The 27,601-nt window shown below is 40.3% G+C and overlaps 2 protein-coding genes across 14 annotated transcripts in view; both read left to right on the top strand.

Annotated features, from left to right (window-relative positions):
- Nucleotides 1-13,749, top strand: part of UNC80 (unc-80 subunit of NALCN channel complex) — a 223,590-nt gene extending 209,841 nt beyond the window's left edge. For all 12 annotated transcript variants that reach the window (XM_081813703.1, XM_081813705.1, XM_081813699.1 and 9 more), the window contains 4 exons: nt 6,928-7,009; nt 7,908-8,019; nt 8,613-8,812; nt 9,628-13,749. In XM_081813703.1, coding sequence (XP_081669829.1) covers nt 6,928-7,009; nt 7,908-8,019; nt 8,613-8,812; nt 9,628-9,894 — 661 coding nt within the window. In that variant the 3' untranslated portion in view covers nt 9,895-13,749. The remainder of the gene's footprint in view (nt 1-6,927; nt 7,010-7,907; nt 8,020-8,612; nt 8,813-9,627) is intronic.
- A 1,379-nt stretch (nt 13,750-15,128) lies between these two features.
- The window catches only part of RPE (ribulose-5-phosphate-3-epimerase), a 19,880-nt gene continuing 7,407 nt past the window's right edge, over nt 15,129-27,601 (top strand). The window contains exons 1-5 of one of the 2 annotated variants that reach the window (XM_081813721.1): nt 15,129-15,361; nt 16,053-16,084; nt 21,522-21,601; nt 26,290-26,429; nt 26,822-27,531. In XM_081813721.1, coding sequence (XP_081669847.1) covers nt 15,251-15,361; nt 16,053-16,084; nt 21,522-21,601; nt 26,290-26,429; nt 26,822-26,983 — 525 coding nt within the window. In that variant the 5' untranslated portion in view covers nt 15,129-15,250 and the 3' untranslated portion in view covers nt 26,984-27,531. Of the gene's footprint in view, nt 15,373-16,052; nt 16,085-21,521; nt 21,602-26,289; nt 26,430-26,821; nt 27,532-27,601 lie in introns of those variants that run through there. The other variant, XM_081813722.1, reaches the window with a different exon arrangement.

Genomic DNA, 27,601 nt, shown 5'->3' with positions numbered 1-27,601 from the left:
ACGTTTGATATGCTAAATGTTAATTTTACCCCATCCAGTCATTCCCTCCCACACTGATAGCCCTTAAGAATTGTTTTTCAGAAGCCTTTTAATACAACTCCCCATCATCAAGAAGCCCCTTATTAAATCCAGACAGGTCTTTTAGTTCATAGCATGGATGGTAAGAAAACAAACAATGCTGCTATAATAAGAGTAGCGATGTCGATACAATTTCTATAATTCCCTCTCTTTGATGCATGCTATGCGGCAGGCTATTAGAGTAGCTTGTTCAAACAACACAGATAAAAAGAACGTCTGTCCTAGCACAAAGAGGACTCCCAAACTTGCCATGAAATGTCAGACACAAACATTTCTTGGTAAGTAAGAGAAGTCTTATGATGCAGACAATAAGATACCTTGGCTATTGGTTTAAGGCATCAGAAAGGGGGACTGCACCTTTAACACTCAGATAAACCACATCAAACATTCCTAATAGTCTTGTGCTGTTGATTCACACCTCTCAACTAATCCTCATTAGGGGTGATGCTTCTTGTTCATTCGAGCAGTGCCTTAGTTCCATCTCAAGAGAAAACATCCCCTTCCAGGTTTGCGTTATATAGTGAGGACAATACAACGTGTTTATTGCTTTAACACAAAGATGAGGAAATGTTGAGAGGCCATTCCAGTGATAGGATATTCTTTGTTTTCTTTGCATCTTGTCCAGATTTCACATTTTCTTCAGCAATTGAAAATGGGAAATTTAGTCCATCATTGGGTGTATCATTTTTTTTTTTTACTACACCCATAAATCATGGCATTCATTTGTGTTTGCGAGCCCTTGCCTTGACAGATCAGTCTCTTATTGATGGTAAATGTGGAAGTGCAGTGCTGCAGAGTGCAGACTCAAGTCCATTATCAAGAGCTGTGGGGGCGAGGTCGAATGAGATGGTTTCCATTCATTGTTCACAGAGTTTGAAGAGATCAGAACCAAGTCTAGCACCTTGACCACTACTTTCAAAGAATGCATTTGTTTGATGCTTAAAATTACATGGGAGACAGGTGCACCTCGCATAGAAGAGAACTTCAGTGGCCCTTGGAGAGTGGAAAGGATTAAACCAGATTTCCATTCGGCCGACTTTGTCCCAGGGCTCTTCTAATTAGGCCAAATTCTACTCTTGTTGAGTAAATACTAGTCCAGGTTTGGTGAGGGAAGGCAGGAATTTGAGTTGATTTTTATAAACTTTCTAAAGGATTTGGCCATCTCTGGCAGGTTCAGGGTTCAAATTGCTGAACTTGGAGTTATTGGAACCAGTCTGCCCTGGGTCCAGCACCAGTGGGAATAAACCCAAAGTTCTTGCTATGTGAGACTGTTTCAGAGCCAAAACTGTAGCTTTTATCTACAACTGAATTAGTCAGTCATGTCAGGACTTTGGATACTGTTTTAGACCAACTGTTGTTGATCTGTTGTTCCTATAACTGGCATGTTTTAGTTCTGGGTATTAGCCACCCACACTCCGTGGTGGTCATTAAAGAAACAGAGGATGAGGTGTTCACTTGGATTCTAAATAATCCTATTAATGCAGAGGAATCCCACCAGCCAGTAGCACCTCCACCTTTGCCAGACCCTGCAAGCCGTATTTCTTGAACTCCATCATGTCACCAAGTTCTCTTTGGAGGAGAGGAACTTTTGATATTTACTAAGAGGTGGGTTTATAAAATAGGATATGCACTTATTTATATTTGGTTTCCAGTCATTCTTATTTTTGGCATGAAACTTCTTTATGTTGCAGACTCTTCAGGTCCTAAAGAAGCAGTAGGGATTAACCATGGCAATTATATTTAGCACACACCCAAACACTCAGGACCTAAAATACATCCAAAGTAGTCCTAAGGAAAATCTGGCTCCAAACCTTAAAGAAAACCAGGAAGCAGGTGCCTGGGTGGCTCAGTTGGTTAAGAGTCCGACTCTTGATCTCAGCTCAGGTCTTCATCTCAGGGTCGTGAGTTCAAGCCCAGCGTTGGGCTCCATGCTGGGTGTGGAGCCTACGTACAAAAAAAAAAAAAAAAAAAAAAAAAAGAATACCAGGAAGCATGCCCAAAGGAAAATAATACACCCTGCTTCTCCCTTAACCCCCACATTTTGGCAAATTTTCTGGAGATTTGCTTTTGAAAGAGCATTTATTTTAGGTCAGTGGGACAAGTTGGCCTGAGGGATAAATGAGGAAGAGACCAGAATAACTAGGGTGACCTGATGAATAGATAGAAACCAATAAAAATTATGCAGACCTTTTGAAAATTTCTTCCAGGATTCTTCTTTTAAAACTGTGCTATCTGGTTTCTTTTAAATATTCATCATAAGAGGTATCAGCCTGTTAGAAGCACTATGCTATGGAGCAAAAATTCTTTCTTTTGGAAACTAATACATTAAAATAGTATCCCATTCCCTTCTGTTGAGAATATTACTCTTAGAGGCATAGAAACTCACTATAGATATTCCCTCCCTGTACCTGCCCCCAAATACACACACTGTCCATCATGTTTTCTCCAGAAGAGTTAGACATACAGAAGTTTTTCAAGCACTTAGCCTGGATGTTTATACTTGAAGATCAGATTTTGTTTGGACACGCTAGAATACTTTGGAAGGCATGAACTGACAATCAATTCTAATTTTTTAAAAAGAGATTAAAATGCTATTTGATTCTGAAGGGTAATTTTAATCCCAGTGAAAAAAAAGAATGTGGCTCAAGTTTGAACAAGACTATGTAGCCTGGGTGAGACAAAATAAATATAACCTATTTAGCAGAGCCCATATCATGATCATCCATTCTTCCAAAGTATGAAAATTTGGCAAGTACTCTCCAAGTACTTAGAAAAATATTTAAACCTTTCTCGTGTAACTGAGAGTGAACGGCTAAGAAAATGTGTGTTGTGATACACAGATATGACCTTTGCCCGTGCTGCCTCAGTTCTTACTGGCTATCTGAGATCCAGATTATCCTCCCTTTTTACTCTGATTCCAGCCACTCATCTCTAAATTCTGTGGCATTTAGCTTACATTTTCTGGATGTTGTTGAAGGGGGTCAGGACAGACTCCCCAGATTGCGCCATTTTGGCATGTGCATTATTTTGAGCTGAAGGCACTTGAGACCCTGTGGCATCGAGAGAAACTTTTGTCCTTCTCTTAACCACACAGCAGACTCTACATTGGGGGTCTTTCCCAGAATAAGGGTTATTAGCAGAGATCAATTTTATCTGAGTGACCCATCTGTATGGTAGGGCAAACATCTAATTACCAAAAACCGGCTCTTCCTATCACCCTGCAAAGTGCCTTCCTTTCTTCTGAAATCCCTGCCCCAAACCCCTTCTTCTTAGTTCAGAATGACATAGAGACCTCATTTTGCCTGACCGTCTTTGGAATTTCCATGTCTATGTGGATTCTCCATACTTAAACCTATAAAATTTGATTTTCTCCTGTTAGTCTGTCTCATGTTAATTTGATTCTTAGTCCAGCTAGAAGGACTTCTAAAGGGACAGGAAATGTTGCTCCCTGACATTGTGGAGGCTAAGTAAATTTTAAACAATGATCTTTTATTGGGAAAGGGAAAAGTAGAATTTTGTCTCTTGTTTATTTCCCTGTTCTCTATGAATGCTTTATGGCTCCTTTGGCGCTGGCTTTATGCATTCCTATCACAAGACAGTCACTCAGGGTCAATGGCTATGCTTTGTGTCTTGTATTCCACCTCTAGATTTCTCTAACGATACTAAAATTGAAACTAAAAGCACAGGTAGAGGCAATGAAAATACTAATTCATTTTCCATGCACTAGTCTTACCTAGTGCTTCCACTTAAATTTTTTATTTATGAAATATATCTATGTCTCAGTCTACACATTTTTTGGTAATTTAAATGAATAATATGAATTATTATTACATTTTTACGTATTATGTTTTTATTACATTACTGAATGTCCCCTCATTCACGTATCCTATATTTTAAGAAGTTCCGTTAGGTATATATTTCATTTAGGAGTTGCATACATATTTGTACACTACACTCCGGGCCCTCAGGCTGAAACAGGAGAAAAGAGGTAATTTGTGCCAGAATTGTTCTCCTAACATTGTCTGAACTTCGCTAGCTTATAAATTACTTCTTTGCATTTTGAGTAAGGTGTTTTTGTTTTTCGTAGACAGTTGAGTCAAAATTCTGCCAGGCCCTGAGTGCATGTACTTCCCTAAAATCTAGATCATTATATGGTCTGCCATAGTGATGTTCTTCAGTGACTCCAAAATACAAAGGATAATTTTAGTTTCAATTGAGAATGTTTTATTTCCTTTTATCTTTATTGTTTTAACCTATTATTTTGTGAAAGCGTGGAAAATCGGCCATTTCTCATTCTCAAGATTAACATTTTCAAGAAACCAGTTTTCTTGAGAGAGGCGCTTAGGGCAAACACCTTGGTCTTCTCCCGGTTGGTTTTAGTACTGTACATTCTTATGGTCACAGATCATAAATCCTACAGGTGACTAAAATAGTGCATGACTCGGAGAGAATTTGAAACTACTTTTTCTATGCAATTTGATATAGACCCGAGAGAAAGTAATGTGTTCTGCATAAATTACTTCCATTATTAACTTCTCTGGCTGTCGATGAATGGGTCCCAGCTGCACCCAGTTAAGCCAGACTTTGATGTCCCCAGTACATCTCTTTTAGGGAGAATATAATGTCTTAGCTGGGATCTACTATTTCCAGGGACATGTTCTATAATTTCATCTTCGATATGTGCATTCCACTGATGAAATACTGTATCATTTACATAGATCAGCTAATTACTGAAGCTGTAAACTTGATTCATTTCTTAGATATAAGCCTCTCTATCCATAGAGAAAATTTTGGTGCTTATGATCCTCTCTTGGAATAATCATCATGAAACTACCATTATGCTTTGACATTTAACACTCCCTGAGTAACATGTATTTCTTTTCTTGCACCATTTTTTTCTCACAATCTCCGGTTATTGAATAAAAACGAGACAAGTGGACTGCCTCAATTTCATTTTCTCTGCCCAATTATTTTCAAAACATTTTATAACCCACTTCCTTTTAGTGTTCTAGAAGCAATAAACTCATTACAAATATCAAATGTAAAACAAAGAAGCATGCTATATACATCCCTTTTCATGTCCAAACCATTTTACATCAACTAACTTCTTTTCTCGACCTTAATGGGAGGTAGGTGGTAAGTATTAACCTCCCTTTACGGCCAAGGGAACTGAGGTAACATTTAGATGTCAATGAAGAAACCATCCCAAAGAAAGCTTTGCTTGGTATTTGGGAGAAACTTGTTTCTACTTCTGTGCATATGGTGATCAAATATTCTTTCCAATTTAAGGCACATGTTAAAATGTATAATTAATAAGGAGATGTCACTTCAAACATGCCAGCAACATAGTCTGGATTGCTTATCAGAATTTATTGCATTGTTCCTTTGAATATTTTTCCATCTTCCTAGAAAGGTCACATATGTATAAAAATAATGTATATTGATCTTTTGAACTTGACATTAAGGAGAACAAGAAAGTTTAAAAAGTATCTGTTTTGGGGACTCTTTATGGTATTTTGTACTGTGTACCCCAAATGGTATAATTATGATAAAATGACATCCTTATTTCATAAAAACGTTGAGAAACTCCATTTGGGAATCGTTGATTTTCTTCTAGTGGAAATACGAGTAAGACTTTTAAAAAATGACAGACATGACTATCACCCAAGTGAGGGTTAACCAATTGTTAACATAACAGGGGAAACATCTGATTGTCTATCTTGCCACCAATTTCTTTCTCTACAACTGCAGCTAGATATTTTAAATAGCTCTCTCTCTCTTTTTTTAATGGAAATGAATGAATATAGTCTTTCTTTTTCCTGGACAGTTGCTGACTCTGGATTCCTCTGTGGAATATTTTACTCTAAAAACCATTTGTAGATGACTCTCCTTTTGCAAAGGCAAAGCAGAAATCAATTGTCCATTAACCAAATAAGCACATTGGCATCATACACAGGATTACAATGTTCTCTGGGGCACAAAACATTTCTTTTTTTTTCACCGCCATTCCCATTATAAATACCTATTATACATGCATGCAGAATGAAAATGGATCATGGGCCCATGACAGTATTTTCAGCCTCACCCTACATTGAAGTAGCAAGCACTGTCAGGAGTCATTTTTGCATATAAAATACACACATACACAGTAAATTTGGGGGGAGCAGGTTGTTGTTTTTATAAATTGCACAATATGCTTGAGTGCAGCTATTCAATTAAGTTTCTGAGTTCTTCTGATAGCTTGATTATTTTGCCGGCCTTTTAAATCTAAAATCTTTTCTTAAAAAGCATTTAATTGTCTACCCATGTGACTATTCATTTACTCAGTAGTCACAGAGACTTCAGGCTGCAAACATGTGTTGAATGTGCCCCTTCACCCAAATGGATTCTGTGTCTGATGTGTTTGATATCTGTCCATCTTATTTTCATTTAAACTGAAATTTTAACAAAGGTGTTCCCGTCCATGTGATAGAGTTGTTGTGTTTGTTTGTCACCACCTTTTCCCTTCCCCTTGGAAAAAAAAAAAATTGAGATTAGAATGTGACATCTTTAAGCTTTTGGTGGCTTCCAAACGAGGGGTGTGATCGAACCAATATTTTGCTGAATGATAGATATGGCATCAGTGACTAAAATCAAAATCTCAATTTTGGCAGCTTGGGGCTACGAGGCCTCGTCCTCCCTCCCAAACCCTTGAAATCTCCCATCCCAGGGATACTTTCCCAACCTTCCTTCAAAGATAATGGTATCTTTGAAGTGACTGTTTCATAGAAGTGGCTTTGGTTAACACCCAGCAGAGGATGGTCATCTGTACTCTCTCCCAGGTCCGCTAACACTGTTGATGCTTGACAGGGTGCCAAGTGTCCAGAGTGAACCTGGCCAACAGAACCTCCTCATTCAGCAGCCGCTGGGGAGGAAGAGGGGCCTGAGGCAGGTAAGCAGACCTGGAAAGGGCAGGAGAGTCATCCTATGAAATGGAAGCTCTAGTTAATCTGTAATGCCCAAGTATATGGAGATCCTATTTGGCCTTCTCCCCGCCTGAAATAAGCAGTCCAAGAGCAACTTTAAAAGCAAGCAGAGAGTTTTTAGCTTCTATTTTAGCTTTGAATCTTCTTATTGGTAAAGCTGATTCCTAGGCTCATAAGCAGGTCTATACTTCTCTTCGTCCCCTGTTCAGAAACCTTCTTTCCCAACCAAACTTACTGAGCAAGGAATATTTGTTATGAAGTTGATGTAAGGCCTGTTTCTATATAGAGGCACAGACCCAGTTGTCCTTTCTTCCTCATTTCACAATTAATGATTCAGGTTAAAACCAAAATCAAAGTAAAGACCATCTTTACAGATTTCCTCAGGTGGGGTCCCTTTACTCTCTACATACAAATTTAAATGAGCCTTTGTACAGTCGCTTTGATTGGAGCTTCCCAGCATTTGTATACCAGACACTTTCTCAGCAACTGAAATTTTTTCACCAGCCTCCCATTGAGAATTAGCATGTGTTTAACTACAACTTCTAGATGAGCAAAGGCTGATCAACAAGCAATACTTATTAGTTATGTATCCTGAAATTGTCACATTGACTATTTTAAATTATATTAATTAATGTCCTTGGGATAGGTAAAGAACTAATAATTGGGAGATAGAATTGGTTAAAGGGGATGCCAGATTCAAATACTCAGTCGTTCCGTATGCAGAAAGAAGTTTATCGGCTACAAGTACAAGCATCCACAGAAACCCATAAAGGAAAGAATACATCATAGAATCCTCTGAGCACAGAGTTTCCTCCCAGGCAGTTAGAACCCTCTTGCCAGCTTTCTTCTGCCTATTCTCTTTAGCTAAGACGTCCTCTACTGTCACGTCAGAAGACGCAGACTGAACCCAAAAACCGCCACGGGGCTCGGCTGTCAACCACTCGCAGGAGTATTCAACCTAAAACGAAGCCATCTGGTGAGGCCTCCTTGTCCCTTCCGACTATACCGTTGACTCAATGTCATGCAACTCGGTCAGGAAGGTCTGCAGACCCCGAGCTCCTGCTCAGGATAAAGGAAGAAGTTTCCCAGAGCACTTTAGTGCCTTTCCTTCTTTTCACCTTTCCTTCCCTATCCTTTCCCCATAAGTCTAGGGAAATGGAAGAGTCCAAGGTAAACCACAAATGCTATGAGATTTGATTCTCGAAGGTTGTGTTTTCTTTACCCAAGCTAGGAACTGAGTTTGTTATGTCTTACTGAAGACAAAGAAATGATGAATGATAGGGACTTTTAAGTCTTGTTGGTAGCTGTTATGAGCGGTGACCAAGTTTACCTAATGCTCTATGGAAATCTTGTTTTAAGCCATTTATGTAAAAATGATTTTTTCTACCCAAGTTCTCTTTATAAGGAGGTGAAATCAAAACATGTACATAATAGTCAAATATGCTCTTATTTATTAATAAGCCAGCAGTGTCTTTACAAAGAAAAGCTAGGAAACACTGGTTAAAGCTAATTATTAAGCACTTGACAATATATTTTTTCCCTATTTACTGCTGTACTTCTGACCCACAGCGGATCAGAAACGTTCTGTGACCTTCATCGAGGCTCAGCCGGAGCCAGCCGCTGCCCCACCAGAAACACTTCCCACCACAGGCCAGCCACAAGGCTGCAGTCCAGCCCCATCTAAGAAGCCGGAAGGAATGGGCAAACCAGTCCTCACATCTTCCCCTGCCATTGTAGTTGCTGATCTTCACAGCCTGTCTCCAAGGCAGGTGAGGGCTCTAAAGAAACAGGAGAGGCTTGCCCCCTGCACACTTGTGTCTAGGAACAACGTGGATATGCACATTTATTTCGTATAATGGAAGTCTGAGTCTGTAACATTTTGTTACCCAGACAGACAACAATCCTGTCGTCATGGACAAGAACATCCATATAAAGTATGTGGGCAGTAATACATCTATTTAAGAAGGAATAAGAGAAATCTTGGGATTCTTTGTTATGAGAAACCCAAGAGAAAATATTTCACAACTAAAATAACCATTGAAAACCATGATACGATACCTGGTTGAAAGATAGTTCAATTTGAAAGGAAAATAAAGGTACCGGTCTAGAAGCCTGTAAATAGCTGTCTGTGTCCTCTGAGATGAGAGGAACTCAATATTCTGAACTTTTTCCTCATCGTTTTGACTTTTTCTTGTGGTTTTGATTTTTTTTTTTCTTCTTTGAATTTTTATAAATGAATCCCCTTAGGCCCCATGTCCTTCCCAGTGTCATTTAGAGAAAGCTAAGGGACAATAATACTGCATACGTTTGTAGAGTGTTGAATGGTTAACAAGCCTCGTAACACCACCATCTCGTTATCCTCACAGTCTACAGGGTAAGCAGGGCAAAAAAATACACTCATGCTGCAGGTTAGGAAACAGGCTTGCGAGGGTGAAAGGGTCCATATAAGAGCTCACATATGGCAAAAGCTAGAGCTGGGACTGGCCAGTGTCCTTGTCCAGCTTCAGGTAGACAGTGACATTTTTGATCCTCTTTCCTCACACCTCTCCTGATTTCCATGATGTTCTGATCCTTTTGATGACAGAGTGAGCCTCTCCCCGCTGAAGAAGGAGAAAAGAGAGAGGATGCAGAAGTGCAAGGTGCTCCAGCACACGGCCCCCTCTCTACGCAGCTCTCAGACCCTGATGAATTCACAGGCCTTGAGACATCCATCCTCCTACAGCACGGAGACACTATCCTTCACATCAGTGAGGAACACGGCATGGAGAACCCCCTGCTGTCCAGCCAGTTCACTCTGATGCCCACTGAGCTGGGGGAGACTGACGGAGACCTAGACGAGTCTCATGTTTAATTCCGTATCTTGTTAAAAGTGGCAGGTGTAGACAAGATGTGGGAGGGATCGCTTTCCTAAAAGGTGAATACTTTTGCTTGGAAAAGATGAAAACACAGCACTTTACATCCAACGGGTGACACAAATCTCAGTAGATTTTGCTGCTAATGCGCACGTTGTTTCATAAACATCTTTAAAAAAAATCAATGGCTAAGATAATTTGGTTGTGTGAAGACCATAAAAACCAGGGAAGAATAAGAGGAAAGAGCCATTTCACTGCACATTATTTATGATTCAAGAAGCCTCGAGCAGTTAAAAATATATACTACTATGGAGCTGCTTACCTAGGAATATTAACAAATAATATGTTCTAAAAAGAGAATGCAATTTTTGAGATTACTCACATTATACATCTCATGCAAATGTTTATTTTTATAGTTTCAAAAATATTAAATCAGGTGGCTGTATGAGTAGCAATTTACATAAAAATAATCAATAAGGAAAATATTAGTTTGAGAAGACTAATAAATAAGGCTGCAGCCATTTTTGCTTTGATCAACAATACAGCCATTTACAAGAAGAAGAAAAAAGTACTATTTTTAAAGCTCTGGATTTTTCAATATTTATTTTTCAACCGTCATTTACCTTGCATGTTGTAAATCAAAATGCTAAAGCCCTAAGATCATTCCATTTCACAACCACATTAGAGGGAAAATATTCAAAAAATTATCAGACATAATTTTGAATTAAGAACCTAAACAGCCTATACTATGATATAAACTAAATGTAAATATAATAGCTAGAAAGAGATCGTATTCCTACTCTAGCCATGACCACATCAATGCCAAGATTAAGAGATATTGGAAGATGTGATTACAGTATCCTGTGCCTGCCCTTGAGGGCATATTTTCAGATATTAAGGTTATTGTTAGAATTGGTTCAATAAAATAACTTTTTCTCAACATTAACAATTTTCCTATGATCCTTTAGACATCTACGTTTATGAGGAAAAATTATAAAGTGAGCAATCTCTTCATAGACACAGTGAGCTTGTGTATTTTACTTTAACTTGAAGTTCACTTACTTCAAGAAAAGCATAAAACTTAGAAGGCTCATGAGGCCATATCTAGTGTGTTACTGATCCTGTAACAGGGCTTGGCATCATATAGTTCAAAACTGAATTTCAAAATTTTAACAGTTTACATTAGAAAACTGTTACATAACTACTAAACATATAAAAACTCATATATGTACCTAAATTGGTGTGGGGTGTGTGTGTGCACGTGTGTGTGTGCGTGTGTGTGCATTTTTCTAGTCCTCCAGTTGAAGTTACAGATTTTGATTACACTGCAATGAATTGAAAAAACATTCTGTATGCTTTAACTTCAACTACATTGGCTATGAAAAGTATGTTAATAGAGAGAGGAGACCTGCTAAAGTCACCCAAATCACAAAGGGAAATTATTTTTTTCTGTTAGATTTGCTTATTAAGTAGGCATTGCTTAGGTTGTGATTTATACTTTCAAATAGAATTTGGGGTTTGGGTCCCATTTACTAAGAGAATTAAAGACATCTGCGAGTTAAAGATAATGGACAAAATGAAAAATTTCAAATCTAAAACTTGAGAAAATAGAGGGGGTATATGGCCTCTTTCAATGTTTTACAAAATTTTCAGAACATTTACTTAATGTTGAATTAATTCTCAAGTGTAGAAATACACATATAAAGTGGTTTGATGATTCTTTCTAAGCTGATGTATTTTGCCTGTTAAAAATTATGCTGCTCAATTAGTGTTAGAGGCCTTATGTTTGGTAATTCCAGGTGTCTGGGCTATATGAGTCTCTATATATGTGTGCACTTTGGTCCAGTTTTTTGATTCTTGATCCAAATTCTCCACGTATAATTGTATCCAATGTTTAAAAAGTAAAGGGGTCAAAGAAGATTGTTGCGTATCTGAGGATTCTAAATACCTTTATATGTACTTAAAAAGTCTTGGGCTGTTTTGAACAGGATGATCCTGGCATGTCCGTCTTTCAGCCTGACTCCTTCACTCTAGTGTTATGGAAGTCTGTTAGAAACTTTTTTAATAAGCTAAGTATCGTTGTACCTTGCAAAAAAGCCTCCACTCTGAGAAACAGGGCCTTACAGAGTGGGAATGTTTTCATACCAGGACTACTGAGGTTTTGCAGATGTGTGCATCTGTTGCATTTAAGGTGCCCTTAAATGTGTTGAATGTAATGTGTTGAATGTTTATGTGTAATTGATAAAGTATTTATATGTATGTGCATAAGATTGTCTCAAGATGTATTCTCAGGAGTACTGTTACCTGGAGTTTGAAAGAATAATTATTTTAAAAAAAACAGTTGGGGAAGATCAGAAAAAGTTCAGGATAATTAACAGTTTTTGTAATCAAAATATTATTGAGTATATGACTAAAAATTATTATATATGATAAATACAGATTAGTCATACTAGATTATTTCTTAAGCTATGATGCTTAATGATATTTATCTTGTTTAAAGGAAAATCAAAACAGGCACCTACTTCCCATGTATAAAAAATTGGACTCAACCAAGAGGTTGCTTCTTCTGAAATTATCTTTTGAGAGACCTCAGAATACACATGTATCATCCGTTATAGTGGGTGTAGATTTAGACCACTTGGATTCAATTAAAGCAGTTCAAATCCCGGATATGGCATTTTCTATAGCAAAATATTTTACTTTCATTTTTCAGTATTTGCTGGTTTTATAATTCTATTAGATAAGTTATTTGATTTTTCCGAAAAGGAAACTGAGTTAATGAGTGCATCAGGACAAGTCACTGAGAACCACAGTATCAAAAGGCATAACTGGGCATGACAATGGTGAAGGAAAAAAAATATATATATATATGTGTGGTGTTTGGGTGTCTGGTTAGGGCCTGTTGCACAGGCTGGGAATAACTGTTTTCTCTTTCAAGCCTGCAAGAGCACGGTAGGCAGGGTGACATCTCCCCCCTTCTTTATTTGAGAGAGAAAGATTGAGAGAACGAGTCGGGGGAGAGGCAGAGGGAGAAGCCGACTCCCTGCAGAGCAGGGAGCCAGACATGGGACTTGATCCCAGGGCCCTGGGATCATGATCTGAGCCGAAGGCAGGTGCTTAACTGACTGAGCCACCCAGGCGCCCTTCCTCCCTTCTTTAGTATCTGTCCTTTTAGTCAATGAAGAACATTCTTCACTCTGCTATCTAGCTCTAAGACCATCTATGATGAGACTAGGGTGTTTATAGGGACCAACAAGGAAAAAAGGGTGAGAAATGGAATTACAGTCCAAAATGCAAACTAAATACCCTTCCTCAAGTTATACAGGATACTTTATGAAGTCTCTGGAATTTGCTGCTATCACACCAAGTTATGCTGTTGCCCTATGACCTCACCCTCCCAATTCCATGGCCTTGTCTTGGCAGTGAGTAGAAAGTCCCACTTCCTCATTTACTTTAGTGGGTCTCAACTGCGGCATTTCAGAAACAAAGTTTGGTTTGACACTCAGGACAATAAAAACAAGGGCAGAATGTATTTGGAAAAGCTTAAGACAAATTTACTTATATTATTTCAGGATCATTTAGCATTACAGATCAATGTACCTCCATAATATTTTTCAATAGTCACTGTGACTGCAGGATGAAAATCCTTTATTAGCCATTTTATAGGTAAAAACAAAAGATTGATTACACAGCCAACTTCCCTCAGATGACTTTGAAGTCTGTTATGAATGACCAAAGAGCATGGAAAAAAATGCATATGAATAAATACTGAAATGTTTATGAAAGATATTTATGAAAGATATTAAGACCTCTGTGTTTGAATATGCACATATAATAAAATAAAGCTAAAAATATTTAAGATGCCTGATTAAATTTCATTTCTCATTTCCGGACATAGGGAATACGTTAACTCATTCAGAAAAATGTTCATTTTGCATCCCTGGCGTGTGCCTTGAGGTCTTTTCTCAACTCCCACAGTCTGGCTTGCGGTCACCCTTCAGTTAGACACCTCCAATTCTTCCCTCCAGCTCCAGCTGAGCACCATTTTACTCAAGCTTTCCACCAATATCCTTCAAAATAAAGCAGAGTGGGCAACTTGGGAAACTGGGTAACCCAGCTTGATTTCTCTGCCTGGATTGTGACCCACTGGAATAACTGGTAGATTTCCCAGGAGGAATGTGAAGGAGCTGGTTGCCCTCTGAATGTGGCTGGAACCACGATGCAGTCCAAGTTAGCACCAGTTGTCTTTGGTGTAGAGTACAAAGTGTCCATTCCCTACCATCTAAGCTATGCGCTTGCTAAATCCTTTTTTTTTTTTCCCTCACGTGATTTTATTTCATCTGGTCCTGACTCAATGACCCTAGGCACATTTAGCAGAGGAACACTCTTACCCTCTTTCAGACTGTCTGAATAGTAAATAAATGTATTACAACTTGTCACCGAACATTACTGAGAGGGAAAAACAGAAGGTAAGGATGAGGGCCGGAAGCCCAGAAGGAGAATAGTAATAATAATAACCACCACATTCTGTACTGAGCACCAGATATCATGTGCTGGTTTCCTTACCTGGATTCACTTATCTAATCCTTACAACAATCCTAAAGACTGGGAAGATCCTTAGAGATGAGAATTAGGAGGCAGGGGGAAGTGACTGCCACGTTACCCAGTTCGTATCTGGAAGAGAGAGGACTCTGCCCTAAATCTGACTCCTTCACCTCTTCAGAGGAGTTCAAGGAGACAGAGATGAGAAGAAAGGATTTTATTTATTAGAGAGAGTGAGCCAGAGAGCACAACCCGTGGGGCGGGGTGGGGGTGGTGCAGAGGGAGAAGCCAACTCCTCACTGAGCAGGGAGCCCAACTCGGGGCTTGATCCTGGGATCATGCCCTCGGCAGAAGGCAGACGCTTAACCTACTGAGCCACCCAGGCGCCCCTTCGTTTTGTTTTTTAAAGGCAAGCACAAGAGCCCAAGAGGAGAGGAAAGCAGCACAGATGCAAACAATTGGGAAGCAAAAAGTGGAGTGAGGACAAGAGCTGAGGAAAGGGAACTGCAGGGGATGTAAAGCAAAAAATTAAAAAACTCCTCGAATCCTGCTAAGACTGAGAAACCTAAAAGGCTCATTTCCAGAAGGAAGGTCAAGGGAAAGAAGAATGGGCCTGCAGGCGAGGCCCCGCCCCAAAGCCCCTGGGCAGACAGCCCGCCCCCGGGGAGGCGGAACTTCCTCCCCCCGGGCAGCTGCTTCCGGTAGAGTCCGGAAGACTCTACCGGGAAGGGGCTAAAACTGCGCGGCCAATCGGGGCGACACTTTCGTCTTACCGGGGGACTCGTGGGTAACTTGCTCTTGGGAACCAGCACCATGGCGTCTGGCTGCAAGATTGGCCCGTCCATCCTTAACAGCGATTTGGCCAGTTTAGGGGCTGAGTGCCTCCGGATGCTGGACTCTGGGGCCGATTATTTGCACCTGGATGTAATGGACGGGTAACTCCTCGGGGCTCGGGTCAGGGTTGCCGCGCGGGGCGGGCTCGGCGCACCTTTATTGAGTGCCTATTGGGTGCACGGCGTCCCTGTACGGCAGAGCGCCTCACTCTAAACGCGGTACTGAAAAAGGGACTGGGGTGAGGGTCCTGAATGAAGGCCCTTCCTGGAGCGAACCCGAGGCCGAATGCTGGGCTGCGACTGCGTCCCAAACCTCCACCTCCCCTCCCCCCACGTAACGTGTGGTCTCCTAGCACCTGGGACCCGGTCGCAATCGTAAACCTCTAAGGATACGTCTCTCATTTTCAGTTAAGAGAAACTGAGGCCCAAGGGGATAGGTATGACTTGCCCAAGCTCATATAGCTAGTTAGTGGCAAAGCTGGGGAGAAAGGTTTCTATAACGATGAAGAGCTTGGCACCTGTAGTGAGATTGCCCGAGTTCTGCCATTTGATGGGTCACCCGGGACAAGCTACTTAACCTCATTGAGCTTCAGTTTCATTATGTGAAAAATGGGAGTAATAATAGAACCTACCGCTTAGGCAACTTTGGAAGATGAAAGGAGCTAACACGAAAGGAGCTAACACGATAAGTATACAGTGCCTGACCTACAGTAAATTCTCTGTAACTGTTAGTTGTTGTATCATTGTTCGAATTTTGATTTTCCTGTTTATTTTCTCTTCAGGCACCCTGCTCTTCAGGGAGGTCAGTTTTTTTGTAAGTAATTTTTAAGCACTGTAGTTACAGCACATAATCAATATTGTTCAGAACCAGGATGATGCTAGTTTTTTGAAGTTGGCTATAAAATGTGGAAACGAACCTAGAGAAAACAGTAGGACTCTCAGGATTACACAACACTGTGACAGAGTTGCAAGTTGTATTTTCTTGGATTGGCCAAGTAGTTTTTTGAGCCCTGCTGATAACTGGCCTTAAAGTAATAACAGCCATTACTTTGGGTTGGGGTAGAAAAATAAAATATATTTCAAATAGGTAAAATTCCTGTGTGACTTCATGCAAATTTGCAAATTGTGTTATTTACAAAAGATGGTCAGTTACTTCCTTTTTTTATGTCACTCCTGTTACAAGAGTTTTGTCTTCGTTTGTTCTCTCTGATTAAATCTGTTGTTTTCCTTTTGCGTCTCATTCCGTTATCAGTATCCCAACTGATGATGGCAAAATCTTGACCTTAGAATACTAAGAATTCTAGGCTAAGTGTGTAAGATTAGTAAATATTATCTCTCACAAAAACCTGATTTTTATTGTGCTATCATATACATAATTCTGCTTTTCTGGAAAGTTCTGAACTTTCACACGTAGCTGAATGGAGTGTATACTTCAGAGATGGCTACATTTTCATGTCTGGGACACAAATTTTTTGTCTGAGACACCTACCTCAGGATAGAGCAGGCTACATGTATATGTATGTAGTCTTTTTTAACAGGGAAAGCCGTTTGGTTTTTTAAATAAGTCTTGTACCCTCTTTGAGTAACTGAATGGAAAAAAAATTGTTTCTGTTCACAGGTCAGGAATATTAATGATAACAGTAATAGCTAATACTTTTGAACACTTAACTAGTTCTGTTCTGATGCTCTTTGTGGTTTAATTCACACAACCTTATGAGGCTGTTATTGGCACCAGCATTTGACAGTGGGGAATTGGACATAGAGAGGTTAAGTCACCTGTCTGAGGTCTCCTAGTTAGGAAATGGAGGAGCAAGGATGAGAAGCAGGCAACAGCTGTGTTGTCTCAGAAACTAATGTCTCCTGTGGGACCGGGGCTTACAGAGAATGATTAACACATTCTTTTTCCTTGAAGAGTAACTATACACTTATTTTTGTTATTTCATGTCTCTCCTATGGTGTAAACTCCCTGAAAGCAGGGTCTCTGGCTCACCTCAGTCCTCCTCAGGTAAAGCACTGTGACAGGCTTAGTTATAATTGGCTGAATGAATGATTGGATCTGTCATAATAGAGAGATCTCTAATGAATCACTTTTGTCCCCTCCCAGCCCTATGGCAGACCCGGAGCTTATTAAGATAAAAGTATTTGTTTTTTATTGACTCCTTTCCCCCTTTGCCAAGTAACCTCTTGGTTTGACAAAATTAAATTCTCCAAACACCATTTTAAACCTTTCCCATTTAACCTTCACAACTTTTTGAGCTAAGAGGTGTTTTTTATTCCCCTTTTGCAAAGGAGGAAACTAGTTCAGGGAGGTCCAACCTCTTCCTGATGTCCCGCCAGAAAAGGCAAAGCTGGCTGAGCTGCCTTGTTTCCTGGGCCAGGTGTATGCAAGTGGGGGCCTGGACCCCCTTTTCCAAGGTGGCCAACCACGACTTAACCTTCCCTCCAGGTACTGCCTTCGTGCTTTTCTGTTTCCTGGTCCCTTTAAAAAAAACCCCCAGTATTACAATTTGGGTGCACCTGTTGTTTCCCCTTTCTCCCTGAAGCCCCCAGTTTCTCTCCTGATTAAAACTGAATGTCTTTATCTTGAAAGTCAGGAACGAGTTTTGGGATTATTTTGGGGGCGGGGGGAGGGCCATGCACTAGTATGGTTGGATACTTGAAAAAAAGAACAAGTGAGTTCTCTAGAAAATTGGAAAACATATACATCTGTCATGACAGGGACCAGAAGTGTGTTGGTCCTAAGTGTAGGAAGAGAGGAAATAAGCAGTTTCTAAATTGGTTACCGGGATTTAAAACTGGGGAGATGTCACATTAGTACTAGATTGCTGACCTTTGACAAACATCCAAAGATTTGCCTGTACTGGGTCCACAACCTCCATTAGCTAGGCTAATGGATGTTCTTCATTTGTCTCCTGTCCCCATCTGCCCTGTTCTGCTCCTCCATGTTTTCTGCCAGCCCCTGTAGGCATATGAAATTGTGTTGCTTGATTCTCGGGAAATGTTTTCTGGTTACAGTCTTGCTACGTTTTCGATCAACCTTAATCATCATCTTACCATCTTAGCCTTGTTGGGAGATCTGGTAAAGGTTTTATCTGTCTGAAATCGATTGTATGACAACTGTAAACAAAATTTAGGGTTGATGATGATACATGATGAGAGAGAAAATAATTGTATACCTGTGTTGGAAACAATTACAGCTTAATCTCAGGAAGTCTCTGGGGGAAAAAAGATACTTTTTTATTGTGTTTTCTTTTTTGCAGACTTCAGAAAGTACCTTTAAGGGGGAAAAAAAAGAATAATATAGTGATGAAACAGACTTCCTTGATGAGATTTCTCTTCATTAGAGTGAAATAATTTGGTATTTTCCAAGCTGGTCTGGTAAGAACTCCCAGGGCATCTGTCAAGAATTCAGATTCTCAGGTCCTCTTTGGTGTCCTAGGGTTGGAGTAGGGCCTGTAAATCCTTTTGTGACAAGTGCTCCCAAGGTTACTCTTATCAGGCAAATTTAGAACCCCTTGACTTCATGCTTGGCTTTGTTGCCTTTTTTTGTTCCGGCTTAACCATAAACCTTTGGTTTCTTCTGAGGGCGTCGGTAGATTTATATTCTTCCAGCGGCTGTGGTGAACCCAGTGCATTGCAGTGATCATCAGTGCATTTAGTCCTACAATTTGGGGATGAGTAGTTTTAAGTGATACTGTATTCTTGTTTCCCAATAAGGTAAAGGTATATATTTTTTTTCTCCTATTTTCTCAAGATGTGTGTGTTTAGATGGATGTGAAAATAGACACAGTCTCTTTTCATTATAAAGGCAACCTAAGGTTGAGGCAACAAAAGTCCTCCCAAGGCCATGCAGCAGGTTACAAGAACAATGAGCAAAATCCAAACCTTTCATTCCAGAGTTGTATAGTATCCAGTAAACCTCACTGTCTGCTTCTCCGATCCTCACCGCCAAGTTCTGAGTAAACACAATAAGCATCTTATCCGTAGCGCAGGCAGTCACTGCTCTGAGGTAAACGGTAGAATGCTTTTCTAAATACTGGAAACCCAACCTCCAAGGACCACAGTGTTTGCAAGTGCAAGTGTCCACACCCGTCCATTCACCTTAGCCGGTCCTTCTCAGAGTTGCCCTGAATCCTGACCTCTCCTCCTCCTCCCCTGAACTCTCTTTTTTTGTTGTTATCATAGATGGGCAGGTGAGCATATTAGTTAAGAGCCTGGACTTTGGAGCCAGATGGCCTGTGTTTAATGCCTGCTTCCAGCACTTACTGGCTGTGTGACCTTGAGCCTCTTTTCCTCGGCTCTAAAATACAGGTGATAGGAGTACCTACCCCAGAGAGTTGTGAGGTATTAATGAGTTAACTTATGGAACGTGTTTAGAATGGTGGCTGGCCCATGTAAGTTTTAATTTTTTATTAGCACTCATTCTGTCCTCTAAGCTTAAGATCTTAATCATGGTTTATTCTCTTTTCAGCTCTGCAAATCTAATCAGTTAACAATCCTGTCGCGTGTATCGGTCCTCATTTCCATTCTTACAGTTCCCTGCCATTTGCCAACACCTACTTCCTTTCTTCCAATGTACTGCCCAGTCCATCTTCCTGTTTTATTATTTGCACTTTATTTTTTATTTGCTTCTTGCTTTAATACTTTTTTTTTTTTTTTTTTTTTTAAGTAATCCCTACACACACTGTGAGGCTCGAACTCCCAGCTCTGAGAAGGGCGAGAGTCACATGCTCTACGGACTGAGCCAGCTGCTTCTGGCTTTAAAACCTCACTTCACATTTACCACAGGATGGAGTCCAGCCACTGAGCCTGGCTTTCGATACCCTTAATGTGACGCAGTCCACCTCCTGTTCTTTTCACGCTCGCCAAGCTGAACACCACCACCTCTCCCCTTCTTTGAATGTAACGTGCCTATTTCTGCCTTTGCTTCATTTCTTTTCCCATCTTTACAAATTCTATTTGTTCTGTAAATCTTGTGATCTTCTCCTCTTTTAATGTGCCATATTACTTACCTCAGGTTGCCCACTTGTTATTGTTTAGCTTTTCTTGCGATCCTCACATAGGGTAATACCTACTACTTTTAACCAATAAAGCCCAGAGTTCAGTGGATTAATATTATGAAGTGTAGTTCTTGGTCATGTCACAGTTGAGTGTGAATGTCCTTCCGTGAAGAAATTCAGGGACATCGTTTGCTTCCATCCTGTGACTGTCATTCCTTAAGGGTTTCTCTACTGATAGGAAAGTAAAGTGAGAGCAAAAGAGGAACACTTCTTAACCTCCTGGGTTCTGCAGTGACACCCATCACTTAAATGCACAGTCTTTGGTGAGAACGAGTCACACGGGCCACCTGGATGTGGAGGGAGAGGGAGTTGGCTCTCACCAGCAGCTGTACCAGTAGGTCATGGATTCTGTCTCTTGCCGTAGCCGTCTCTTGCCAATGAGATGGTAAACTTTTCTGGGTAAGCAGGAACTCCCATATTTCTGTGTAAAACCCAGGCTGGTCCTTGTATAGAGGGGTTTTGTTCCATATTGAAGTGAGCTAGCAATAGAAGGACTACCTGGAGTACGTTATGGTGTGCAGTACTTTGGGTCGGATGTCAGGAAGACCTCATTTGCATCCTGCCTCCACAGATTATGAAGTGGGTGACTTCAGGAAGTTCTGTATCCTGTGCTCTTCAGCTAGGGGATGGAACAGCATCTCCCTCATAAGGCTGTTGTGAAGATGAAATGAAAGAAGGTACAACACCTGGCATGTTGTAAGCCCTCTGGAAATGGTGGTTATTAATATACACATCAAGCTTCTTTATTGATAATCTTTAAGAAATGTTAAATAAATTGTCATTTAGTGCCCTGTGATCGAGGTGGTTTAGTAGTAGCCACAGGCCGCCTCTGACAGGTGAGGGCTTGAGACCCGTGTCGGAGTCCAGAACTTCCTAACTAGTGTGTGACTTGGGCAAGTCATAACTTGGGTTTTGATTGTGTCTTCTTTCCATTTTTACCTGTTGGATGATGAATTATAGAGTTAAGTCTTGTGACGTTGTTATGATTTGTTGAAATATCAAGGAAATCCTGCTTTGTAAAACTGAAATTACCAAGATGTTTTGGTATTGTTAATACTGTTGATGTTAAATATTGCATTGAAAAATACTGCAATCACAGAGGATCCCCTTTACCCCCATGAGAATACATTTGAGAAAAATACAGAAACTGAATTGAAAACATTTTCAGGTAAGATTTTGTTTGTCTTATAGGCATTTTGTTCCCAACATCACCTTTGGGCACCCTGTGGTAGAAAGCCTCCGAAAGCAGCTAGGCCAGGACCCTTTCTTTGGTAAGTGGGTATTATGCTGTCGGAAGCCAGACGTGTTGCTCAAGTAAAGGAAAAGTAGATGGTTGATTTCTCAACTTCCAATCTCATCTTGAACCCTTTCCCCTGCTCTCTGTGCCGACGCTTCATTGGCTGCTTTTAATAAGCCAAACTCTTTCTTGCTTCAGGGCCTTGGCACTTTCGCTGATCTCCTTGCCTGGAACACTGTTCACTTGGCCAGCTCTGCCTTATCTTTTGGCCCTGAATTTTTGGCATTTCCTTAGAGAGGCCTTTCTAAGCACCCCATCCTAAATTAACCTTTGTCCAGTTATCCTTATCACCTTCTGAATTTTCTTTCTAGAAATTCCTTCAATCAGATTACTTTTATCTAACTATAAACTCCTTTAGAGCAGGAATTTAATCCACTTTGTTTACTGTGGTTTTCCTAAAGGTAAGCATACACACAAGATTGGAGCTTAGTGTAATTGTTAAATGAATTTATAAATCAGCCGATTTATGGTCTAGAAGCGAAACCAATTATTTCATGCAAATTGGAGTTTCTACAAGTGGGGCCTATGTATGCTCCACTGTGGTATTGTAGAATAAGGTGAGGTAAGCTTTTTAAGAAGACGCAGTGACCTGGAAGTTATTTCTGTGAACATGGATTCAGTCCGCATGTTGTTATTGCTCTTTTTAACTAAGTTAGCAATGGCTTAACCTGACAAATCTCTTGTACATAAGAAATTTAACAAATTTTTATAAATATGTTCCTATGTAACTTTTGGAATTATAAAACAGATTTTTTTTTTTTTCCAGCAGATTGTGGACCATTTTTATGAAGGATTCTAGCTGTGCAGTCCCATATGGTCGTCACTAGCCATATGTGGCTATTTAAATTTAAGTTAGTTCAGATTAAATGAAATGAAAGATGAAGCTTCTCAGTGGCATTAACCATATCGCAGGCTCTCGATGGCCACGTGAGTCTAGTGACTACTGTACTGTATAATGCCGCTATGGATCATTGCTGTCTTCGTAGAAATGTCTTTCAGGCAGAGCCTCTTTCTAGGATCCATGGACTTTGCACGAAAGAAAATGTACCTTACCAATTTTTTTTTTTTTTTAAGATTATTTATTTATTTGAGAGAGAGAATGAGATAGAGAGAGCACGAGCAGGGGGAGGGTCAGAGGGAGAAGCAGACTCCCCGCTGAGCAGGGAGCCCGATGCGGGACTTGATCCCGGGACTCCAGGATCATGACCTGAGCCGAAGGCAGTCGCTTAACCAACTGAGCCACCCAGGCGCCCCTGTACCTTACCAATTTATGTAGCAGGAGGGAAACCGTGTTCAATTGGCATGTTCACCATTTTGAAATTGTCAGATAATGGAATGTAAGCCTCTTATGATCTAAACTTTTTTATTACATTTTAGAAAATGAATTTTCCAAGATAAATTTGTCTTAGGAATATCAGAGGTGAATGAAATAAGTAACCTTGTTTGCCCCTACTGTTCAGTGGCCACAGAGTCCTCCGCATCTGGCTTTGTATGGATTTAAAAGAATTTTTTTTTCCTTTTCCTCTCTTATTTGGACTCCTAGCATCACTTCTCATTGCTGTCTGTGTCTCCTGTCTTACCAACCCTTTTGACCGCAACGACACAGAGTCTGCTTTTTCTTTCTGTTTTTCATTTATTTGCCATTAGCTCGCTAGTCAGTCTGTCTAGAAGTGGGTCTACAATAAAGATGAATGGACTCCAATCCTTTAATGTCTGGGTTTTGTGACCTAAGAAGTGTGTTTTTTGTTTAATTCTTGGATCTTGGTGGTGGTTGGATAATTGATTCATGTGTATATTCTAAGAAGTAATTCACAAGTTGCATGTATAACTGCTTAAGTTCTGAACTGTTCAATCTCAGTATTGAGTGGTAGTAACCATTAAGCAATCAAGTGAGAGGGAAAATCTGTTGTTTTTGTGTTTTGTTTTTGTTTTGTGATCCCCTAAATCAGCGGTCTTCAGGTGTGGTCTAAGGACCCACAGGAATCCCTTGCAGATGGAACAGGAGGTGAACACTGTTTTCGTAAGACAGTGTTATTTGCCATTATTTGTACGGGTGCAGTGGTGAGTTTGTCTGTTGGTGCATGGCCCGAATCAGAGCAATGGTATTGAACTATCCAAGGAGTTATTACGTTACTCTTCGTCACCCTGTTGTTCATAGTAAATACCCTTGAAGAATCAGTGCAGATGATTCATTACAGTAAATCTTGATCCTCGGGTGCGTGTCTTTCACTACTGGGTGTGCAGAGTGGGAACTACATATGGTGATGGTTTTCTTGGGGAAAACCACTTGCATCACCCTGAGTTGTGAACTGAGTGGCGGCCTTTCTCACTACCACTATTTTTACTTGAATGAACAACTGGCAGACGAACTATGGTTATCCCACTCAGGGATCTTACGGACATTTTCTTTAAAATAACTAAGTTAGCCTGTCACTTCAAGGAAGATACCTCATTTTTGTTTCCACTGATAAAGTTAGAGCTTGCAAGGGAAAATTTGAATTTTGAAAAACTTGTGTCTGCCTCTGTGAGGTCGTGAGCTTTTTATTTACAGCTTTTCCGATAAAATCTGTAGTGATCTTAATAAGTGTGATTTTTCTGATAGGATATAATGAAATGTGTCACTGTTTGGAAAAGCTGTGTAATTCAGTGAACTGGTACTTAGATCTGTTCAAAGTGTTTTAGGAAAGGCCTGCGACTTTCAGTGTGACAAAGCGCAGGCAGGTCCCTGGGAGAGTTTACAGATCCCACACTGCAGCTAACCTTTATAAAAGTCCTAGTTGTTGGGTTTTGGGGTAGAAATAGAAGAATATCCGTACTGGTCTGAAAAGGCTATTAATGTACCCCTCCCTTTTCCCTGTACTTTTCCCCCCTTTTTTTCATATAAAACAACATACTGCAACAGACTGAATGCAGAGCACATGTGAGAATACAGAGGTCTTCTGTCAAGCCAGACAGTAGGAACTTGCAAAAGTGTAAAATAATGTCACTCTTTTATTAACATGTGACAGATTTATTAGTGCTTATTATTTTTAAATGAATTAATAAGTAGACACTTAAAAATTTCTTAGTTTGAATTTCTAATACATTTTGAATATCGATAAATACAGCCCACATCAACAGCCCTTTGTGGGGGGGGTGGTCAGTAATTTTTAAGAGTGTAAAGGGAGGCTGCTGATCGAATGTTTGAGAACTGCTGACCTCAGTACATAACTACAGGCAGCTTCACTGACCGGTGGCTCTCTGAGGGCTGCTCGTGGGGACCACGTGCTGGAGACTGAACAGCATAGCAGTCTGGTAATTTCAGGAATGAGTAAACAGATATTTTAAAGCAGATTGATTTTTCTTTGTTTAGAACACAAAGAAATAAACACCAAATAGTCTATCAATGTTTTACCTATTCACCTAGGTTTTATTTTTGTTACTTTTGTTATTAACCTTGGCTTCATTTGTCAAGCGGTATTCTCTTTTTCCTGATAGTTTTCAAAGCCTTATTGCATTCTATGGTCTTAGTTGAGTTCTAGAATACTAGAAATTTTTTCACTATAGCTCAGCTATATCAGAAATATGCTTCCTCTGGCAAAAAAACAAACTCACAGCTCTTCTTAGCACATCCATCCGGCACAGGAATATTTACAGTTTCCTTCTTGACAGCATCATTTCTTGATTCAGCCTCTTTTAAGCCACCTTCTCGTTAATTGGTCTTATGTTTTAAGTCAGGATCCTACAGAAGGCCACCCCTGTTTCCCCAGCCCATGTCTGTGACTTGAGCTGTCCAGTTAGGATGTGGTCAGATTTGCAGTTTCCTCCTGCGCTTTCCTGGCTCCTGTCGCCCCCACCCACCCCCACCCCCTCTGGCCACTTCCACTGGCCCGAGCTGCAGAGCCAGGAGCCCACCGCTTCTCACCAGACTCAGCGACTGCTATTGGCCTTGCTCCCCTGGGTGACTGCCATGGCCCGCTCAGTGAGATCTGGTCACTTCACTCAAGAGCCCATTGTGTCTCCCCCCCCCCCAATCTCATTCAGAATAAAGCCCAGTGGCCTCCAGAGCTCTGTCCCAAGTCTCCTCACCCTGTGCCCTCTTATCTATTCTCCCCCTGACCCCCCCCCCGCCCGGCCACACTGGCTGTATTAACTACCAACCCAGTGTGTACTGTATTTACGGCTTTTCTTTATGGTTTGTCTCCCCCACTAAGAATGTAATCCCGTCAGCAGAGGCTTTTGTCTGTTTTTCGCTCTGTCCCTGGGGCCTTGAATAGTTAATGGTGCAGTAAGTGCTCCATAAGATATTGGTAGAATCATTTAATTTAGTTTTCTTATTTTATAAATGAGGAATTAAGTCTGCATAGATAATAGGACTTTTTAAAGTTTTTTAGAGTAGCATTTCCCGGGCCTAGGTTTCCTGAATTCTAGTCCTTAGTTGTCATATACAGCACCATATGCCTTGTGTGGAAAACTGTAGTTTTTTTGTGAATTTAACCGAAACCCTATCTTTAAGATCAAACGAGGCTAGCTCTAATTATACAGAAGGGTAATTATTTAAGAATTATCTTAATGCCAAATAGTTTATTATCCAAAACAGCAAAAACGGTAGGCTGGCTTCAGTAATCTGAGCCAGGTATTTTCCTTTCAGTAATATTTAGGAGATGTGTCTTTTCTTTCTAGATATGCACATGATGGTGTCCAGGCCGGAACAGTGGGTAAAACCAATGGCTGTAGCAGGAGCCAATCAATACACCTTTCATCTTGAGGCTACCGAGAACCCAGGGGCTTTGATTAAAGACATTCGGGAGAATGGGATGAAGGTGAGAGGTCAGCAGTGACAGTAATGTTTTCTACTATTCACTGTCAGTGTGGAAGTTTGGGTGGAAGACAGGAAGTGATAGGCACACAAGACCAGACTGGGACAGTTGTTCTTCAGCCCAGAAGCCCGAGTTTAAGTATAACTTGTTTGTTAGACAGGATTTCTAGATTCCACCCATGTTTCCTGAAAATGACTGCCTTTTAGAAACATTTACATTTGGGTAGCCTTGTTGACTTTTTTAAAAAGTAGTTATAGTCTGAATAATTTATGCATTCCGTTTCTTGTGTCTGTTCTACTCTTTAAGAAAGGTATTTCTACTGGGTCTGATCTGCCACAATAGTATAATACAGAAATAATTGCTAATGTGCTGTAGCAAATTTGTCTCTGTTACAGGTTGGCCTTGCCATCAAACCGGGAACTACAGTTGAGTATTTGGCACCATGGGCTAATCAGATAGATATGGCCTTGGTTATGACAGTGGAACCTGGGTTTGGAGGGCAGAAATTCATGGAAGATATGATGCCAAAGGTAAAGAAATATTTCATTTGGGGGTGAGGCTTTTATTATTTGTGCTCATTGAGTAAGCATACCTGAACCGCTTGCCTATTGAGACCTGTCTTCATTCTGAAGGTGGCGTGGGAGGGATGCCCGCGCAACACTGTAATACGGTGTGACAGATGCTGTAAGAGATTTAGGTTCGGAAATCAGAAAAAATACTACATCTTAATCTTGAAACTTCCTTTCAAAGCTATAATCTCTGTAGCCTTTAGATCTCTTGGGAGATCTCTTTTCATTGAATATTGAGGGTTTTGTCTTTGTCTTATTTGCATGAGGTAGAGTCTCTGCCAAGCCATGACAAATTGAATGCTATTTCCCAAACAGAACAAGCCTTGCTTTTATGAAACTGAATTTGTCTCAGTATATTAAAAAGGAAGGTATCCCCAGTCATAGTTTGTATTAATAAAAAGTTATCTGTGTGATGGGGTGCCTGGCTGGCTCAGTTGATAGAGCACGCAACTCTTGATCTCTGGGTCCTGAGCTCAAGGCCCACGTTGGGTATAGAGATTACTTAAATAAATAAACTTAAGTAAACAAATAAATATTGTGTGAGATATTTGGAGTTCTATTGTAGTGGCTGATATTGGCTATTTGATTTTTTATTTATTTGGTTTT

Source organism: Leptonychotes weddellii, chromosome 3, assembly GCF_054177405.1.
Source record: "Leptonychotes weddellii isolate Sample4059 chromosome 3, ASM5417740v2, whole genome shotgun sequence".
In the NCBI taxonomy this organism is placed as follows: domain Eukaryota; kingdom Metazoa; phylum Chordata; class Mammalia; order Carnivora; family Phocidae; genus Leptonychotes; species Leptonychotes weddellii.
This window is presented reverse-complemented; position numbering and strand designations above follow the sequence as displayed.